Raw genomic sequence first — 21,977 nt, forward strand, 5'->3', positions numbered from 1 at the left:
TTGTGGGACACAGATATAGACGACTGGCTAGGTTGGCGTGGTGCTGCAGCCCGCTAAACTACGTGGCGGCCATTTTGGTCAGGGCAAATTCGCACAACGGATGTACATTGAAAAGAAATCACAACGTGCTCATTTTATTTATATTTTCCGTTTTTTTTCACATTTTCACCTTGATAGTTTTGACAGGAGATATTATTAATGGAGAGCAACGATTTTTAATTCAATGAAAGTTTATGTTTGTTTATTCTGGAATAATTTTCCTGTCTGTTTTAAATTCATATTTTTTATTTATCTTTTAAAAGGAAAGTCTATTCAATATATATTTATCCCGTTCAAAGGTGTGGTTTGAGTTCTGGCCATCTGTATAATTGAGTTTGACACCCCTGATCTATACAGACACTTCAGTAGAAGTCAGATGACCAATTTCCTTTAACTAAGTGTTTATTTATTTATTTATTTATTTATCTATTTAAATATTTTTATACATAGATGATTTTTTGCTAGTCATTTGTATATATAACGGTAATTTATTTACTTTGATTTGGAAAAAACAAAAAAAATGTTAAAAAAAGATTACACCAGTTTTTCTCAGTCTCAAAATGTCCTCCTAACACTGATTTTGAATTTGAAATCGGTCTTTCTCAGCGTTTAATATATAGTGTTAAAATTTAACTTCTATAATGGTTGATAAATTGTTCTTTTAATAATGTAATTTTTTTCAATGAATCATTTTTCAGTTTCTTAAATGGTTTCAAGCTAATTTTCCGTAATGTTGATAACAAAATGCGTCGGGTCCTAAATGCCGTATTTTGAAGTCGAGTCAAAGTTTTTGTTTTGTTTTACTCAATAATTGAACTGAGTTTTTGATTTATTTGATATGGAGCCTAGAAAGGCAGTTTCTAAACCATGTTTTTGCGGTGCCGTGGACCATGGAGTAATGATCCAGTGCAGTCACTGCAAACACTATATACACTATGAGTACTCTGGACTGTCAGTTCAGGACCTAAGCCTCACGATACAAGATAAGCTAGCTACTTACATCTGCAAGTCCTGCGTCCCCGGCTTATCTGGTGATGATAAGGATTCTTACGCCTCTCTGAGTAGCTCTGGAACGGTGTTCACCTACGTGGATAGCACTCCGGTGCCTCTATCCGGGTCGTCTGGGCCGTGCGGTGCCCTGAATTCTGCTGATTTGGTCTCCACTGTCCGTGAAACCGTGAAGGCCACGGTACCAACTTTGGTCCGAGAGATCATGACGCAGATGATGCCAGAAGTTGCCAGAATGTCGACTAGCCTAATGGAGGAAATGCTAGCAAAGGAGTCTAGGAAGCATAATCTCGTGGTGGTTGGAGCAAAGACACATCGAGAAAATGGGGAAGCTGTCCAGGATACCCAGCTCTTTCAGGAAGTCGCCAAAGCAGTCCCGGGAGTAGAGAAACAGGACATTCTGGAAGTTTTTTGTGATGGAAGGCTGAGAAATGATGGTAAACCCAGGATTGTGAAGATCCGATTCCGGAATGCAAGATCAAGGCTGGCGTTTCTCCGTGGATTCAATCGGGTGAAAAGTACCTTCCCGACGTTGTCTTCTGGATTTGTTCGTCCAGATATGACACCAAAGGAAAGGGAACGCGACAGGGAACTACAGGACGAACTTAAGCGCCGTCGGGACCAAGGTGAAGTAAACATTATTATACGGGACGAGAAAATTATTGTCAAGCCGGGAAATGCCTAAGGTCGCCTTCGCCTTTATTGAACAGCCCCATCAATGCCCAATGTTTGACTTCTAAGGCAGATGACTTAGTCTCGTACCTCAATTTCTACACCCCTGATATTTTGGCACTTACAGAAACTTGGTACTCCGCTGGTGACACAGGGCCAACTATAGAGAAATATCATACCATTAGAACTGACCGAAAAAAAGCTCAACATGGAGGAGTTTTGCTCATGATTTCTCATTGTATATCTGTGCTTTCTGTTTCTAACTATCAATTTGATAGAATTGAGTTATTGAGTTGTGATATTCTTATTTCTGGGGTGAATCTGAGAATAGTGTTTGTATATCGCTCTGGTCTAATCTCTTTTCAAGCCAACGTCGGTATGTTCGATCATCTGAATTCTATTTTTGATACTAAATTGCAAATTCTACTTATGGGTGATTGTATCTTTCCTGACCTTCACCAGAGTTTTCTTCGAAATTCCTAAACTAAACTTACTTTTTTTTGCACTACTGGCAGTTCTTTATAACTAGCCACTCCTTGCACATCTGTTCTCCTCTGCACTATCGTACTACAGTGTTATTGTTACTGTTTACCTGACTTGTTTACCTGTCTGCCCATTTTGCACATCTGGTTAGCTGCTCCTCTGGCACTCTTTGCAATACTGTATAATACTATACATAGCCATAATTATTCAGTATATTATTAGAACTTCAATACTCCAACTCAATACAACATTCTATTTATATCTGTACATTCAAGGAAACTGTGCGGGTCAGATGTATCGACATTTCGTTCTGTATAGATCGTGTAGATCTGAATCTGAACTTTAATGTTCAAAAACTTGGTTTCAAATGCAGGTTTCTTTCAGCATGTCGATAAACCAACCAGGGGGTCCAACGTATTAGACCTTGTGTTTTCTACTGACAGATACCTGATTAAAAACATCGGCGTTGGGCCAAGTTTCTCTACCAGTGATCACGATTTTGTTACTTTCCAACTTAACCTGGCTCTTAAAAAAAGACACCGCTGCTCAGAATTACATAATTATTTAAAGACTGTGATCTACATGGTATGAGATACTTTCTGTCCAATGTCAACTGGTATCTCTTATTTGATAATTGTGGGAATATTGAAGAAATGTGGGCAATATTTAGATAGATAGAGATGATAGATAGATACTTTATTCATCCCCGTAGGGAAATTCACACTTCCAGCAGTCTACCCTGTTGTTTATTAACAGATGAACATGATGCCCGAGGGGTGCTTGTAGCGAAGTGGATGACGTCACGCCAGTCCAAAAATTCGACATCCCTGCGGTAGATGGAAAACTTTTCTTTGTGAAAATCCAGGGATACACCACTTCGTGTTAGCAAGTCCGCCTCCTCTCCGATTCCCCCAGCTTTCGTGTGTCTGTTTAGCGGCGTTGAAGCCGGATTGCTCCTGGTAGCTTCGGGTGGCTACACGTTAGCGTCCGGAATGCTAAACGTGAGCCACGTTTCCGCAAAACACAGCAACTGCGCTCCCTGTACGCTTCGATGTTTTCAAAAAGCACTCGATGATCTTATTTGGTCGTGAGTTCGCATTTACCATGATTATGGATGGTACCGAAGACTTATAACGCCGCTAGCCGCTTCGCTAGCTTCGGCTCTTCTTCCACCATGGGCCCCTTCATCACGCCGGCACGAGAATTCCTCAGGGCAAGGAGTTGAAATACACGCAATTCTTGTGCGTTAAAACCCAAGGATAGAAGTAATCCATAGTGTAGTTGTCAAAATGGGAAGAAAAAACACCGAAGATAGGAGCTGACAATAAAACTGTTGTTGACACTTTGATATCTATATACGTACCCTCAGATGCTGTTACACCTCACGTCAACTGCGATATAGCTGAATTGCATAGGCGAAAGCAGTTTATTCACAAACTTTATAAACGTGATCAGTTGGCATACTTGGAAAGCTATCAAGGGAACTGCGGCGGGCCATCAGGCTGGAAAGGGTAGCTGAGGAAAATAAAATTTAGATGCTAATAATACTCGTAAATTCTTTTCATAGATCAACCGTAAACTAATTTCTAGGGCATCTATTCCCAACCTGAATGCATCTGACGGTACCGTTGCTACTGATAATGTCCGTATATTAAATGATCAGTATGCCAGTGTTTTTGGTCGTGACAATGGAGTTTCACCCGACTTTCCCAGCAGAACTTCAGCTGTTCTGAATTCTGTGGAACTTTCAAACGAGTTAATTTATTAATACTTGATAAAACTTCCCAGAAAATTTTCAGCCAGCCCTGACAAGATTCCAAATTTCTTGCTTAAAAAGGTAGCTGACTTTTTATGTGAACCATTATTTTACCTGTTTTCTGGATCTTTTGAGGATTCACAGGTGCCCGAGGACTGGCTCAGTGCTCTTGTCATACCCATTTTAAAGGGGGGATCACAACAAGTGAAGCTAACTATAGACCAGTTAGCTTGACTAGCTGCGTCTGTAAAGTGTTTGAGAAAATTATCTCAGATGCCACATGGAAATTTATACAGGAGCACAATCTTTTTACGTTTAAGCAACATGGGTTTAGGTCCGGACATTCTACCATGACTAACTTAATAGCTCACTTGAATTACCAGTATGTTTTTTGTTCACAATATGGCTGGTCATGTTGTTAACTTAGACTTTTGCAAGGCTTTTGATAAAGTGTAACATGTCAAGCTTTTATAAAAACTGAAATTCTAGGGTATTAGTGGAAAACTGCTTGAATGGATAACTGCATATTTGTCAAATCGTAAACAATGCGGAAAAATTGATGATGTTCTTTCAGCGTGGTCGGAAGTTTGTAGCGGTGTGCCGCAAGGCTCAGTACTAGGACCATTATTATTCCTGTTTTTTGTGAACAACCTACCTGAGGTCATTCAAAGTAGTGAAATCTCAATTTTTGCTGATGATGCTAAACTGTCGGCCTTCTTACCAAAAACCCAGGTTGCAGGAACAATTGATTCTCTTCAAAATGACATTAAACCAGTTTTTCTTTGGTCCGAACAGTGGCAACTGCATCTGTCATCTCATAAATGCTTAGCACAGTCGTTTTTTTCATGGTTCTGTTCCGCTGTATAGCATTAATGATCATGATTTGCATGATGTTACTGAACATAAGGATCTGGGTGTCACTCTTACTTCAAACCTAAAGTTTATCACGCATATCACCAATATTACCAACAAAGCCAATAACATAGCATAAAACATTTACAGACATTTTTACAACAAGAACCCAGCATTCTTAGTTCGAATGTTTTGCATTTATGTTAAACCTGGGTTAGAATATAATAGAGTTGTGTGGAACCCTTGCTTACTCAAAGACATTAACCTACTGGAAGGAGTTCAACGTCGGTATAAGAAGCGGATACCTGGGATGCACAGCTTGTCATATCCGGAAAGACTACCAAGACTGAACTTGGACTTTTTGGAGCTCCGCAGAATTTGATTTGATTTATTTTTTGTGTTCAAAATACTTCATGGAATGATCGATGTGCCCTTTGATCAATTTTTTGAGTTATGTCGTGTTGATGGTTTACGTGGTCACAGATATAATTACAGGCGCCTAGACCTACCATCAACTTGCATGGAAATTTTATTTCTTTCAGGATACCAACAATTTGGAATTTTTTGCCTGATCGGGTTGTTAGTGCAAATTCAATGCAAACTTTTAAGCAAAGGTTGGCAGAGATAGATTTCTCAAATTTTCTTAGGGGAGGGGGCGTAAGGTGACCAGATTTGGCCATGCTCACTCTCAGCACTTGTGTCATGTTTTGATTAATGTATCTAACAATATTTCAATTTCAATAAACATTTCATTTCATTTCAAGAGATGAAATAGATCATCTATCAAGGAACATGACGCATATGCAAATCATAAATCTTTTGAATCCAATGGAAGACTTTGGGGTTTCAAATCTTTATTGTACAGCTGGAGAGTCTGCTCATTTCCTGAAAATGAATGTGGGTTTTTTGATGTGTTGGCAGTCAGTGTTTGGAAAAGGTGAGGGGAAATAGTTTTGTGGCAGTTATGTTCCTATAGGCGGCCTGTATAATACTTAGCCAATTGAATTTTTTAAGTTACAACTCTTAGTGAATGTTTGACAACAAACCGAGCAGGCAAAAGTCTTTTTGCCAGTGTGGGTTCTTGTGTGTAATTTCTAGTGCCGATATGGATGAATTTTATTTTTACCACAAAGTCAACAGGTCAAAGGTTTCTCACAGGTGTGGGTTCTAATGTGTTTCTTTAAGCTTACACTTTTAGTAAATCTTTTTCCACAAACTGAGCAGGCAAAAGGCTTCTCACCGGTGTGGGATCTAATGTGTCTCTTTAAGTTTCCACTTGCAGTGAATCTATTACCACAAACTGAGCAAGAAAAAGGCTTCTCGCCTGTGTGGATTAGTTGGTGTGATTTCAAGTGTCCATTTAGGGCGAATCGTTTTCCACAAATTGAGCAGGAGAAAGGCTTCTCGCCAGTGTGGGTTCTAACGTGTTTCTTTAAGCTTCCACTTGCAGCGAATGTTTGACTGCAAACTGAGCAAGAAAAAGGCTTCTCACCAGTGTGGGTTCTAGTGTGTACATTCAAACCCCCACTAAGGCGAAATCTTTTATCGCAAACTGAGCATGCAAACGGTTTCTCGCCAGTGTGGGTTAGTTTGTGTGATTTTAATTGTCCATTTAGGCTGAATCTTTTACCACAAACTGAGCAGGAAAAAGGTTTCTCCCCAGTGTGGGTTAGTCGGTGTGATTTCAATTGTCCTTTTTGGGTAAATTTTTGAGCGCAAACTGAACAAGAAAACGGCTTCTCGCCAGTGTGTATTAGTGTGTGTTTTTTTAAGTCGCCACGGTGGGTGAATTTTTTTCCACAAATTGAGCAGGAGAAAGGCTCCTCGCCAGTGTGGGTTAGTTGGTGTAATTTCAATTGTTCATTTCGGGTGAATTTTTGACCGCAGACTGAGCAAGAAAAAGGCTTCTCGCCAGTGTGGGTTCGAGTGTGTATTTTTAACTTCCCACTTGTAGTGAATCTTTTGTCACAAACTGAGCAGGAAAAAGGCTTCTCCCCAGTGTGGGTTAGAGTGTGTATTTTTAACTTCCCACTTTCAGTGAATCTTTTGTCACAAACTGAGCAGGGAAAATTCTTCTCCCCAGTGTGGAATTTCATATGCAACTTCATATAAGACTTGCTTCGAAACGTTTCCCCACACTGAGAACATGTGTTTCCAGCTTCAGCGTTTGAGGAGGGGGATGTGTCGTCGTCATCCGTTTCCACGTGTTGACGGGAGCTGGTGCTTAGAGGCTCCTGCCAACCGTTATCTTCAGGTTGACCTTGATCTTCGACAATTGAACGGACCTCGGTCACTAGCAAGACTGGAAAATCATGCTCTTCTTTAACGCCAACATCCTCTGTCTCTTGCTTAACGTGATAAGGCTTCTGATCTTCCTCCTCCTCCTCAATTTTAACAGCAGGCAACTCTGGTTCCTGCCGCGCAGTTGGAAGATATTTTTGGCTGACGTCTGCAAGACACAAGTCACTTTTATTTGTATTGCCCTTAACTCGTTCAGTGCCGTAACGTATGTTTTCAGAAGAAAAAAATCTAAAGGCTTAGGCGCTGCTGATCAGTAAGTATTAGGCCTCTGGGAATTATGATAAGACCTGGCAACTGTTGAGGCTGAGGCTTCACTAGCTGAGGACCTTAAACAGTTCTTCGCCCGCTTTGAAGCTGGAAGGCCACAAACAGCCACATCACACCGACCAACAACCAGCAGCAACTCCCTCACATTTCAGGAGCACGAAGTTAGGCGTGCGCTGAATACCATAAACCCCAGGAAGAAAACTGGCCCAGATGGAGTACCAGTGAGGGTACTCAGGGACTGTTCCAATCCGCTGGCTGGGGTCTTCACCACCATCTTCAACCGGTCCCTGTCACAGGCGACCGTCCCACCTTGCCTCTAAACCTCCACCATCATTCCCATCCCCAAAAAGTCAGCAGTGGAAAGACTCAACGACTACAGGCCTGTAGCTCTTACGCCTGTGGTCATGAAGTGCTTCGAGAGGTTAGTGTCCCGGCACATCAAAAACTCCCTGCCACTCACACTGGACCCCCACCAGTTTGCCTACAGGGGGTCCACTGACGACGCCATAAACACAGCACTTCACACCGTGCTGAAACACCTGGATCACCGGGGGAGCTACGTCAGAATGCTCTTTCCGGACTTCAGCTCAGCCTTCAACACCATTATCCCGGAGATCCCGGTGGAGAAACTTGCACACTTAGGACTCTCTCCCTCCATCTGCCACTGGATAATGGACTTCCTCTCCAACCGCCCACAGTCGGTGAAACTCGGTAGCCACGTCTCTCCCACCCTAACACTGAACACTGGCTCCCCCCCAAGGTTGTGCACTGAGCCCCCTGCTTTTCACCCTCTACAGCTCCGACTTCTTACCGACCCACCCCACAAACACTATAATTAAGTTCGCTGACGATACCACGTTGATCGGCCTCATCTCTGAAGGGGACGAGGCGGCATACAGGGATGAGGTGGAGTCACTTTCAAGGTGGTGTTTGAAAAACCACCTCATATTGAACACCACAAAAACAAAAGAACGGATTCTGGATTTCAGAAGGAATGGCAGGAATCCAGCACCACTCATCATAAAAGGAGACTGTGTAGAGAGAGTCCACTCTTTCAAATTTCTGGGTGTGCACATCTCCGATGACCTCTCCTGGTCTGCAAACACCAGAGCGGTGGTAGGGAAGGCCCAGCAGCGACTGCACTTCCTGAGATTGCTCAGGAAAAATAACCTAAAACAGCAGCTGCAGGTGTCCTTCTACAAAGCCACAGTGGAGAGCATCCTAACATACTGCATCACAGTGTGGTATGCTGGGTGCACAGCAGCAGACAGGAAAAAGCTTCAGAGGATCATCAAAACAGCCCAGAGAATCGTCGGCTGCTCTCTGCCCAGTCTGGAGGACATTGACTGCTCTCGCTACCTCAGCAGAGCAGAAAACATCATCGAGGACTTTATACTATTTTTTTACTATTAAATAACTTTGGACCCAGGATAGAACCCTGTGGTACTCCACAACAGATGTCCAAGTATTCAGATGACAACTGTCACATTTTCACATATTGCTTCCACCCCGTCAAATAACTTTGGATCTATTAAAAAGCCACGCCCCTGAGGCCATATCTTTCCAGTTTTTCAATAGTTTATTATGATTATTATTGAACCGTCGGGAAAAAAAACGCAGTGGTTTGCGGTTACGCTATCGCACTATGTCACATCGTGATATGGATTCGATTTCGGTTCATCGTGCAGCCCTACTTACCGCTGTCACTCGGTATAAACCCAAAATAAACCGACTTGGGAGACTGCGCCCTTAGGGTGTGAAAATACACGACGTCAAAATACTGAAGCGGTGCCTGGTTTTTAAAATAAACGTTGCGCCGCCATGATGACCGGATAACATAAAGTCCGCTTTGGTTTGTGCGTCGCTACGCGTCGACGTCAATTTCTGGACAGTTCGGTCAAGGGGAAAGAAAATAGACCGTGATCGCCGATGATAAAAAGATTACAAAAATGAATTTTTTTTACTGTCAGGCAAATATGTCGTCTTCGAAACAGCCTCAGCGCACGTGACTGAGTTAGAAATACGGTACGTATTTTGAGAGTATGAGCGAGACAGAAGCCCGGACCTCATTCAAAAGGAAAGTACGGCGGACGATGACGGCCAAATACGAGATGTCAAGTGTCGTGGAAAGTAGATAATAACTAAGGATAAGGGAAGTTGAACCTGAAATTAACTTGAAGGAAACAGTCTTTGAGCTGACAATACCCTATTGCAGGGGTCGGGAACCTATGGCTCGCGAGCCATATATGGCTCTTTCTACGAGTATCTGTGGCTCAGAGACAGATTTGATTGCATGCAAAATTTCTCCATCTTGTCCAAAACTTGATTTGTCTATCCTATTAAGTTACACGCAAAGCCAAACCGAAACTTATTGACAATCGATTACTTCGCAGTATATATATGGCACGTTTTTCACTACAATTTACAGTCAAGGTGTCACACAAAAAATGGGGGAAAAAAACTCGTTTTAGCTGTACAACGCTAAAGAATCCTTTATATAAAAGTTCGCTATGTAATCTGTGTTCAGTGTTCAGATACCTTATGATGAATCCACAGAACTGTAAATACGCCAAAACACCGGAAGAGAACTTAGTCATTTGATTGGGTGAGTGGGAGGGATGGGTGGAGCTATGCAAAAAGTACAAGCACTCCTTCCCATCTCTCGCCAAAGGTAAGCACATAAGGCTCCCTATTCTCAGAATGTTGTGACGTTTTTACAAAATACATGCTTGCATCTGGTTTTGAAACCAATGTGTATGATAAAAAAGGGTCAAAAGGAGTTTAACCGATCTTGAGTCATTGCAAGAAAGAGACAAGTTTAAAGTGGTATGTTTGTTGATTTCGGGACAGGGGCTCTGGCATTATTCTCTTTTCATAATTTTTATCAAATCATCAAAAATAAATGTGCTGAAGACCAAGCTTTTGTCTGGGGCGCGGGTTTAGCAATTTAGTAAATTTGTCTCATAATATATTGTGTGGCTCTTTCCCAAAATAAAATTAATTTTTTTTGCTTTTATGGCTCTTTGAGTCAAAAAGGTTCCCGACCCCTGCCCTATTGTGTGGCGGAAGTCGTGAGCCGGGGGTGACGAGTTATCTTGAGCAATGCAATAAGGAGTGTTCCCTTTTTGCCATATCTCATCTCTGCGTATTTTTTTGGGCGACGCCCAACACCGTTCCCTCCAAAATAATGACGTTGCAGAAAGTAAAAAGACCAACCTGCTCTGTTCAACACAACTCGGAGTATCTTGTAAACAGCTCCTGGCAACTCTGGTTCCCGCCACGCAGTAGGAAGATATTCTTCACCGATGTCTGCAACAAACAATTCAAATCGCATTTATTTGTGACGCCTTTAATCACAGAAACTCACAAAAAGGACGCGCAAAATACCATTGCAACATCAACCTGATCTGAAAGCTACATGAAGGCAAGGAGAAACTCAAAAAAGGTCAGGATGTGGAAAATGAAGAAACCTTGGGAAGGGACCGCACAGGGGATAATCCCCCTTCCAGGATGAGCAGGCGGTAAATGGATATGGCAAGGGCATTAGCACGTAATATACAGTCAACCTCAAAATTAAATATTCAGGAAGTAATGGAAACAGGATTCATCCATCTTTTTCATGGCTAAATTTGAGCACTTTTCAAGCACTTCACGAGCCAGTTTTTTTTATTTTTCTCCAATACCTCCAAAGGAAAAAAAAAATCCAGCGGCGATCAGAAGAAGGTTTTTGTTGTTGTTGATGACTAAAATAAAGTTTCTATCTTGCTCCTAGCACATACTTTGTACTATTTTGGGATGTTCCTATCCATGACCTACGACCTTTGTGTGCGAAAGAGCTGCTATAAACTGACATAAATTCTGCCATTGTGCTTCAACAATGCCCACACCAATTGGCCACATCACACTTGTTTACTAACACAGAAAGGGCTCTGAAGGTTTTGCTTGGTCATAGAGTTCCATAGGAAAGGCAAAAAAAGGAAGAATGTAATTGTGTATAAAAAGCAGAAAAATGAGCCAAATTTGGACTCCTTTTTATGATAAAGAATTGCTCCGAAGAAGAGTGCATTCAACCTTTCCATCGACTGCTGATCTTTTGCTTTTTGTTTTACGTATTTGACTTTGTATTTTTGTGTGCTTTTAATGTGTCAAAATCGCTCAAGATGAAATGGAAAAAACAATTTGCAATTCTTTCATCAATTTTAGCACTGAAAAGTCAATATTTTGAGTTGATATGTTCATGTTTTGCATTTTCAGGGATTTTGTGTTCAGCGTGTAAAAAGCTTCAATTGTTTTGTATTGTACAATTTCGTTTTGTAGATCAGTGAATATTTTGATTGAATGTGTCCTTTGGGGATCCCCTGCAAACATATATGACTAACTGGCGAATAATTTGGTGGATACTGTAATATAATTATTGATAATAGATCATTTATAAAAAAACTCGGAGGAAGTGTTTGGGAGCCAAGAGAGCCGGCTCTTCTCAGTAAACCGAATTAGAAGAGCCAGTTTACTAAATAGAGTTGTCCTCTTGAGCCACTTCTTCATTTATTGCATGGTCTATAGAGTCAGATGGCCAAGAGATCAATTGCAACAATGGCAACATTTTCAAGCACCTCACCCAGAACTCCAGCTTTTCGCTGACCTCGAAAACACAACATTAAACTTCAACCACTCGTACAAACCTTGCATATGGTTGCATAGCAATTACTACTATAGTATTTACTAATATGCCAGAAGAAAAGGCAAACGAGGGTCGAGTCCCCGAACACGTTAACACTTTATTTGACAGTGCTGTGGCCATTTGTGGTGTCATTGAGAAATAGCGTCAACATTGTAGTTAACTTGTTTGAGGGAAGGAGTTTCAGGTGGAGACTGCTATATTAGCTCTTATCATGACATTAGTTTGTGTGTTCTCTTTGCAATTGAGAGCGTAAAAAGCACGCTAAAGCGGAAGCGATTAGCTGTTACCATAACATTTGTTCGTCAATCCGGCTCTGAAACGGGAGTGCACCGACTTTGATTCCAAAGCTCAGTGGAAATTGCGATGCACTTTTTGTTTTAAGTCATGTTGGCATTTATCATTTGTTTATTGTAAAGAAATTATGGAACTATTTGAGTTTTGATGCGACTACATAAAAGTTGCTGCTAAACTTCATTTTATTTCCCGCACTTTTGCTTTTTAGTTTGAGTGAAAATTCAAGTTTTTATGTTACTTTATACGAATCACTCGAGAGTTTGGGAAGCATTGTCACTGTAGCAGAAGGGAAAACGACGGACCTGCCCCGAGATGCTGGGAAACAGCGTCCGGTCGCCGACATTCTCGCTCGGTCTCCTCTTTGACTCCTCGAAGCTTCTCTTGAAAAGATCCTTCAACACTGGAGCACATTTTTCTCCAAATTTGAACGAAAAAACGCTCCAACTCGGGAGTAAATAGGACAAAACTTCGGAAACGACCGCAAAGTGATACTTCTGTCGAGTTAACGTCGTTTTAAGTCAACTACAGGACTTTCTCGAAATTTTCTTGTTCGGCAGCCATGTTTCATTCACCTTCGAAACCCCACCACAATGGATTTTGGGACACAGACATAAACGACTAGATAGGTCTGCGTGTTGTAGCAGCTCGCTAACTAGCATGCCTACGAGGCGGTCATTTTGGTCGGGGCAACTTCGCGCAATGGATGTACATTGAAAAGAAATCACAACCTGCTCATTTTAAAACAGATTTTCCTGTGGGTAACTTGCTGTTATCAACATTACGGCAAATTAGATCGAAAAGGATTAAGAAACTGAAAAATTATTCCTTGAAAAAAACTTACGTTATTAAAACAACAATTTGTAAACCATTATAGAAGGTAAATTTTAACACTGTATATAAAATGCTGAGAAAGATCTATTTCAAATTCAAAATCAGTGTTAGGAGGACATTTTGAGACTATGAGAAGAACTGGCATAACCTTTTTTAACCATTTTTTTTCCAAATCAAGGTAAATTAATTACCATTATATACACAAATGACTAGCAAAAAAAATCATCTATGTATAAATAGTTTAAAAAAACACTGAGTTAAAGGAAAATGGTCATATGACATCTACTGAAGTGTCCGTATAGATCAGGGGTGTCAAACTCAATTATATAGAGGGCCAGAACTCAAACCACACCTTTGGTCGCGGGATGAACAGGATAAATATGGATTGAATACACTTTCCTTTTAATAAAAAAATAAATAAATATGCATTTAAAACAGTCGGGAATATTATTCCAGAATAGACAAACTCAAACATTAATTGAATTAAAAAATTGTTGTTCTCCATAGAAATATCTCCTGTCAAATCTATCCAAAAAAAATGTGAAAAAAAGTGAAATAGGAATAAAATGAGCAGGTTGTGATTTCTTTTCAATGTGCATCCTTTGGGCAAAGTAGCCTGACCAAGATGGCCGCCACGTAGGCACGTTAATTAGTGGGCTGCTACAGCACACCGACCTATCCAGTCGTCTATATCTGTGTCCTACAATTCATTGCGGCTGGGTTTCGAAGTTGAAGGTGTCATGGCAGCCGAACACTAGAATGTCGAGAAAGTCCTGTAGTCGACTTAAAACGACGTAAACTCGACAAAAGTATCACTTTGTGGTCCTTTCCGAAGGTTTGTGGATAAAATGTGCTCCAGTGGGGAAGGATCTTTTCAAGAGAAGCTTCGGGGAACCAAAGAGGAGACCGAGCGAGAACTTCGACAACCGGACGCTGTTTCCAAGCAGCTCGGGGCAGGTCCGTCATTTTTTGCTTCTGCTCCATCCTTAACATCAGGGGCGTTACCAGTGGGTGGTGGCCGGTGTTATGCCGAGAAATGCGTCCCTGCTAAGATTTGAATCCCGTAGCTACTATAATAATAATAATAATAATAATAATTTCCTTGTATTGTCAGTCTGTGTAACAATGCACACGGAACGAAATGTCGATTACACCTGACCCGTTGTAGCGAGCCGATGCAGCCGCAGCCAACAGAGGGCGCCGCCAACCATTTTTTAAGTCTTAGGAATGACTCGGCCGAGGCGCGAACCACCGACCTCCCAGTCTCAAAGCGGGCGCCTTACCATCTAGCTACTGAGCTGGTACTTTTACCTCGTTTTATCTCACTTTTCGGGAATGTAATGGTGAACGGATAACCAAAACCACTTCGTCCTGCATTTGTTGGGAATATAATACAATTTAAACCATTCCGTCTTTGTATTCGAATGGTAAATCACACCGTATACAAATCACTTTTGAGCATGTAGTATGTTTATTTCGCCTTTTTCTACTTAAATTCGCTCGTATTGAAACTGTTATGCGCCCTACCATAAAGCCTATTATGCTGAAATGAACCGTCAAATCCTCAACAGATAAACGGGAGACGTTTATGTTACCTGCTCAAAAGTCGTTTATATACGGTGTGCGTTACCGTTCGAATACAAAGACGGAATTGTTTAAGTTGTATTACTTTCCCGACAAATGCAAGACCAAGTGGTTTTGGTTGTATTGGGTTTGAGCAATTTTTATCGACACTTTTAACAGCAATTAAACACATTCACCATTTCATCATATCATATTCTAACATAATGAGGTTTGAACATGTTTTATTGATACTTTTAACAGCAATTAAACACCTTCACAAAATCACCATATCACATTCTAACAATGTGGATCATTAGGGAAATATATGTTCGCCATTACATTCCCGAAAAGTGATATAAAAGTGAGATAAAATGAGGTCAAAGTGGTTATAGAAGCTACGGAATGCAAATCTCGGCAGTGGCGCATTTCTCGGAATAACAGGTTAGGTTCCGGAATAGGGTTTGGGCTTCAAATCAGGGTTTTAAACTTATTTTAAGGTTCCAAAATAGGATTGAGGCCAGGGCTAGATAAACTAAGGCTTAGGCTCCTCGTTAGGGTCTCAAATTAAATTGAGTGGTCCGAAATAGGATTGGGGCTAGTTACAGCTAGAGTTAGGTTTAGATTGTGCAGTCCTTTGAGACGTTTTTAGGACTATATAAATAAATGTGACTTGACAACCTTTTTGGTGTGGCGTGCCACTTTCAAATGTCCTTGAAAATCAGCGTGCCACACAAAGATAATTACTCGCACAACAATTTTTTTATTTCCATCAGAGCTGTAGTTTTACTTCAGTCCAAATTACACAACATGGTTAAACATTGAAATCGTATAACCTACCAATTTATTTTTCTGCTCTTCTTGTTCTTCAATAAACTAAAAAATGAATGTGAGCAACTTGTGGAAAAGCCTCTATACATCCATGATGTCAACTTTTTACCACAAAAATCAACCAGAATCAAGCATTCTTCATACAAACAAAAAACCAAGTGATACGAACAGTTACCATACCATTCATTAACAAAACTTTATTGCAGGAAATATCAAAATTTGAAACACGCACAGACGGTTCTTTCATATATTTATATATATATATTCAAAAGACACTCTGCTAGCGCTTCAAATGACTCCGCTTATGTCATCAACACACACATTGGCTCGCGCTACACGAAGCACTCCTCTAAAATACTCGGCACACGCTTCAGGGATTCGAACTGACAGGCACATGACTAGATAGATAGATACTTTATTCATCCCCGTAGGGAAATTCACACTTCCAGCAGTCTACCCTGTTGTTTATTAACAGATGAACATGATGCCCGAAGGGCGCTTGTAGCGGAGCGGATGACGTCACGCCAGTCCAAAAGTTCGACATTCCTGCAGCAGATGGAAAACTTTTCTTTGTGAAAAATCCAGGATACACCACCTCGTGTTAGCAAGTCCGCCTCCTCTCCGATTCCCCCCGGCTTTCGTGTGTCTGTTCAGCGACGTTGAGGCCGGATTTCTCCAGGTGGCTCCGGGTGGCTACACGTTAGCGTCCGGAATGCTAAACGTGAGCCACGTTTCCGCAAAACACAGCAACTGCGCTCCCTGTGCGCTTCGATGTTTTCAAAAAGCACTCGATGATCTTATTTGGTCGTGAGTTCGCATTTACCATGATTACGGATGGTACCGAAGACTTATAGCGCCGCTAGCCGCTTCGCTAGCTCCGGCTGTCCTTTCACCATGGGCCCCTTCATCACGCCGGCACGAGAATTTCTCAGGGCAAGGAGTTGAAATACACGCATTTCTTGTGCGTTAAAACCCATGTCCATAGGATAGAAGTAATCCATAGTGTAGTTGTCAAAACGGGAAGAAAAAACACCGAAGATAGGAGCAGACAATAAAACAATTGGGGGAGCTGCTGGAAAAGGCAGCCGCTCTTGGCAGCGCCGCTTTGATCTACTTGACTACTTGACATCTAACGTTTGGCTGTCGAGTAGTATAAGACCCGGGCGTCTCCCTTGCTGATTCTTTTCAAAGAAGTATATTTTTACACGTAACAAAAGATGAAAGTTATTGCAGTGATGATTTTGCTTTATTCGTGTGTGTGTGCAGATTTTACACGACCATGTGTTTGATTCTAGACTTTCTCTCTTAAGAATGTGTGAGCAATGCTTAACTGAGTTCAAAGAGCCCTAATTCTGTTTTCCATTGCGCCGATCTGTTGGTATATTACTTTAATTAGGCCTTTTCAGGGCGGAACAAACCCCAAAAAATAAGGGTTTTGGCTAATAAACGAATTGAATAGAGAGATATTGTTGTATAAAGTAGATAATAAGTAAAGATAAGGAAAGTTGAACATGAAATGAACTTAAAGCAAACAGTCTTGGAGCTGACAAAAGACTATCGTGTGTAGACATCTGGCGGAAGTCATGGGATGATGATGTTGCTGGAAGTCACATGCTGATTGCCGAATGAGCCCGGGTGGGCGACCATCACGAGTTATCACGAGTTGTTTTAAGCAATGCAATAAAGAGTGTTGCCTTTTTGCCATATCTTCCCTCTGCGTATTTTGGGGGGCGACGCCCAACAACGTTTCCTCCAATAATGGGAGAACTTAAAATTGCATGAGAGCTCGTGTCGAGCGTGATTGCCGGCCGAAAGCAAGAAAAGTGAATTTGGAGCGTGCATTTTCGAGGTGTTAAACGGATTTCATTATGATTGGTTGACCATAGGCCAATCTATCCCTTGTGGAGTTAATTCACTTCCTGTAAGTTAAATCATCTGGCGGCGTTTCTCCTACATATATAATGTAATAACTTTATAATATTTATAAAATTCATACTAATTTCAAATGATGGTTTTTAAAAAATACACGTTTTGGAAATATAGATATAGATATAAATAAAGTTGTATTGTATTTTGGCTACGTATAGTATTTTACCATAGTGCCGATAGTGCAAGAAGAGTAGCTAACCAGATGTGCAAAATGGGCAGTCAGGTTAACAAGTCAGGTACACAGTAACATTAACACTGTAACAATAACGCTGTAATTACAATAGTGCAGAGAGCAGTGTGCAAGGAGTGGCAACCTATAAAAAACTGCCAGTAGTGCAAAAAGTCAGCCGTTTAGATTTAAGTTAACTATATGTTAGATTGACCATTTAACAGTCTAATGGCCAGGGGGACTAGACTATTGCGGAGCCTGGTGGTCCTGCACCGCACACTGCAGTACCTCTTCCCAGAGGCTAGCAGAGTGAACAGTCCATGATGGGGGTGAGAGGGGTCCCCGGTAATGTTCTCAGCATGGGATAGGCAGCGCTTCTGGCCAATGTCCTGAATGGAGGGAAGTGTAGTCCCGATTATTTTCTCTGCTGTCCTCGTTACCCTCCTCACACTACCCCAATCGGTAGCGCTGCAGCCTCCACACCACACAGAGATACAGCTGGTCAGGATACTCTCTATGGTGCCCCTGTAGAATGTGATGAGGGAGGGTGGGGGCAGGTGGGCTCTCCTCATCCTTCGCAGGAAGTACAGGCGCTGCTGTGCCCTCTTAACCAGTGATGCAGTGTTCACGGACCAGGTCGTGTTGTCGTGTTGGTCTTTGCAGCCCTCTGCGAGTGTTTCTGATTAGTGCAAGACGTTTCTCTCAAGTGGGAAGTGCCGTAAAGCCGATGTTGGCCATATTGACTCATTTTTTATGGTGTACAGGAATTCTAGCTTTGTAGCTATCCAGGCATAGGGCACACCAAAAGGAAGCTTTAAGAGTCATCTTTTATGAGACAACAGTTGATTTAGTCGATTCGATGAGATTGCCATGTTTTTTGATAATACTTGTTCCCGGAAAACTTCTGAGAAAAATAGCTCCTTGCAAAACGATGCATTTCAAGCAGAAGTTTCTCCTCTGTGTTTTTTTTTAATATATTTATATTTTCGATACCTAGAATATTTAAACAATTCTTTCCATAAACACAAGGGCACTTTGCTTGAAAAAAAAACATTTGATCGCAAGAACACTAAACTTATGCATGAACTTTGCTAGAATTCTCAGCCCCTGATGTCTCGGGTGCCGGATCACATGATTCAGGTCGTCGTGGTGATCGCAGGGTCCTATGATACGACATCCCAACGAAGGCCCTTGGTCATTTTTTAGAAAGAATAAAGATTTGAAGCGTTAACAGTCTGTACTTATGCCTTTGCTTTTCTCGTCACACTGCGCGTACTTGGCATATACGCCGACGCCTTCTCAGCACCCTAATACGGCAAATACAGGAACAAAATGCGGCACTAAGTGTTGACAAAGGAATTTGATCAAAGCCACCACTACCATCTCGTGATGATTTAATTCCCAGTAGCTTCATTCTAACTGATCAGCAGCATTAAATCCTTTATAATTTTTTTGCGTTTTGTTATACAGGGACAATTCTTCTGAAAACGTACTAATACGACACTGAAAGAGTTAAGGGCAATACAAATAAATGTGACTTGTGTCTTGCAGACGTGAGCCCAAAATATCTTCCTAATGCGCGGCAGGAACCAGAGTTTCCTGCCGTTAAAATTGAGGAGGAAGATTTGAAGCCTTATCACATTAAGCAAGAGACAGAGGATGGGGAGCCTGTTCGCGTTAAACAAGAGGACGATTTTCCGGTCTTGCTAGTGACCGGGGTCCGTTCAATTGTCGAAGATCAAGGTCAACCTGAAGATCAAGGTCAACCTGAAGATAAAGGTTCGTGGGAGCCTCTGAGCATCAACCCCCGTCAACATGTGGAAACGGATGACAACGACACGTCCCACTCTGCAAACGCTGAAGGTGGTAACACATGTTCTCAGTGTGGGAAAACGTTTCGGCGCAAGTCTTATATGAGGTTGCATATGAAATTCCACGCTGGAGAGAACCCTTTTGCCTGCTTAATTTGTGGAAAACGATTCTTCCAACAAGGAAACTTAAATATACACACGAGAACCCACACTGGCGAGAAGCCTTTTTCTTGCTCAGTTTGCGGTAAAAAATTCACAGAAAGTTGGAGCTTAAAAATACACACTAGAACCCACACTGGCGAGAAGCCTTTTGCTTGCTCAGTTTGCGGTAAAACATTCTCCCTAAATAGACTCTTGAAATCACACCAACTAATCCACAATGGCGAGAAGCCTTTTGCCTGCTCAGTTTGCGGTAAAACATTCACCCAAAATGTACACTTGAAATTACACCAACTAACCCACACTGGCGAGAGGCCTTTTTCCTGCTCAGTTTGCGGTAAAAAATTCACCCGAAATGGACACTTGAAATCACACCAATTAACCCACACTGGGGAGAAGCCTTTTTCCTGTTCAGTTTGCGGTCAAAGTTTCATTCAAAGTGGAAACTTAAAGAAACATATTAGATCCCACACCGGCGAGAAGCCTTTTTCTTGTTCAGTTTGCGGTAAAAAATTCACAGATAATGGAAATTTGAAATCACACCAACTAACCCACACTGGCGAAAAGCCTTTTTCCTGCTCAGTTTGCGGTCAAAGATTCAGCGAAAGATCGAACTTAAAAAGGCACACTAAAACCCACACTGGCGAGAAGCCTTTGACCTGTTGACATTGTGGTAAAAAAAAAAATTATCCATATCAGACACTAGATGTTACACACAAGAACCCACACTCGTGCGAAGACTTTTGCTTGCTCGGTTTGTGGTCAAACATTTACTGAAAGTGGGAGATTAAAAACTTGACCAAGTATCACACAGGCCGTCTATAGGAACATGACTGCCACAAAACTATTTGCCCTCTCCTTTTTCCAACCACTGACTTTGCCAACACATCAAAAAACCCACATTCATTCACAAGAAGTGAGCAGACTCCCCAGCTGTATGATAAAGATTTTGAAACCCCAAATTCTTCAAATGGATTCAAAATATTCATGATTTGCATATGTGTCATGGTTCTTGATGGATGATCTATTTCCTCGTGTGTCACATACAATTTTGCCTGTTGTCAAGAATTATAATTATCATAACAATAAGATCGCCGACCTAGGTCCCTAGGGTTGGGGCCTGTTCTCACCAGAGCCCCAAAGTTTGGAGAGCTTGTGCTTCTCTCCGTCCCTGTCGTCCGGATGAGAACAATCCCTGTGAAGTCCACTGCCAAAAGAGATAGGAACCTTTATTTCTTCAACTTCTTGGTTGGCCATGTGCTGCTTCTCACACACTCCTCCATTGAGGGACGTTTTGTTCTCAAAAGTACACAAAAAGGGTTAGTGCAACAACCTCTTTGGTGTTTTGGGCAAATATCCCATGTTGGCACGCTATGAAAACAATCCCTGTTCATTTAAATGAGTCTATAATCTTCAATCCGGATTCATTGATCATTACTGTTAACCTGTTGAATCATTTCTTCCGCCTTCCCCCTTGCTAACACTGAGTACCTGTGTCAACAATGTGCTTTATCTTTACGTTTGATTCATTTTTCTTTGTCATTTGAATAAAACGTAGTTTGTTGAAATCAAACTGCGTGAATCATTTCTGGGTCGATGTTATTTTTCTTCTGGACTGATCAATCATTATCCATTTCAACGAACTACAAAATGGATCAATTAAAGCTGAAAATACATTGTGTTTAAAGTTGCATCTTTCATGAAAAATCCTAGACACAGACTGTTTCAAATGAATTTGTGTTGGAAACCGAGAGCACCGCCTACTGACCGAATTGGTAATCACCAAATTAGTCTCTTAACCAAATAAATATGATTTAATGCCATTTGGAAATGTGTCATTTTGGCCATAAAAGAGTCTGGTATCATTTTATGAATGATGACTTTTGCCAGAACCGAAACTTAATCATGTGTTAAGTCAAGACAGAAGAGGAACTTGGATTTTCCTGGACCAAAATGAAGTTGAGACTGGAAATCACCATGACCACATTGTAAGACAACATTAAACTGAAATATGAACTGTTATAAGTATATACAGAACGTGACCCATCAGTAGCCCAATTTGTTTCCCATTTAACAATCAAAACTAATAATGTTCAAATGAGTCTGAAGCTTCAACTCTTGGCATTCAAAATATCAAGATTTCATAATCTACTCATCCCTGAAACTCTTAATCTGACGGACATGGTCTTGCAGCCAGGAAATTCCATGATATTACGTAACATCCTAAAAAGGTGTACTCCAAAACACACCATAATACCGATGGCAAAAAAATCAGTCGGAAAGTATCGCTACCTCGTTTCTAGCTGCGTGCTTCGCCCCCTGATTCCCGTTTAC

At 41.3% G+C, this 21,977-nt stretch overlaps 2 protein-coding genes across 2 annotated transcripts; one reads left to right on the forward strand and one right to left on the reverse strand.

Moving 5' to 3' along the window:
• Nucleotides 1-5,647: 5,647 nt before the first annotated feature.
• On the reverse strand, nt 5,648-12,920 carry LOC148368358 (uncharacterized). Its single transcript, XM_088330355.1, has 3 exons — nt 12,656-12,920; nt 10,595-10,687; nt 5,648-7,259 (listed from the first exon to the last, which is right to left on the reverse strand). The coding sequence occupies exons 1-3, from the start codon at nt 12,762-12,764 to the stop codon at nt 5,944-5,946; spliced, it is 1,518 nt and encodes a 505-aa protein (XP_088186481.1). The 5' UTR covers nt 12,765-12,920; the 3' UTR covers nt 5,648-5,943.
• A 994-nt stretch (nt 12,921-13,914) lies between these two features.
• On the forward strand, nt 13,915-21,241 carry LOC148368359 (uncharacterized). Its single transcript, XM_088330378.1, has 2 exons — nt 13,915-14,141; nt 19,225-21,241. The coding sequence occupies exons 1-2, from the start codon at nt 14,033-14,035 to the stop codon at nt 20,307-20,309; spliced, it is 1,194 nt and encodes a 397-aa protein (XP_088186504.1). The 5' UTR covers nt 13,915-14,032; the 3' UTR covers nt 20,310-21,241.
• The last annotated feature ends 736 nt before the right edge of the window (nt 21,242-21,977 follow it).

Source organism: Urocampus carinirostris, chromosome 3 (assembly GCF_059441175.1).
Source record: "Urocampus carinirostris isolate Australia breed hairy pipefish chromosome 3, RoL_Ucar_1.0, whole genome shotgun sequence".
NCBI lineage: Eukaryota > Metazoa > Chordata > Actinopteri > Syngnathiformes > Syngnathidae > Urocampus > Urocampus carinirostris.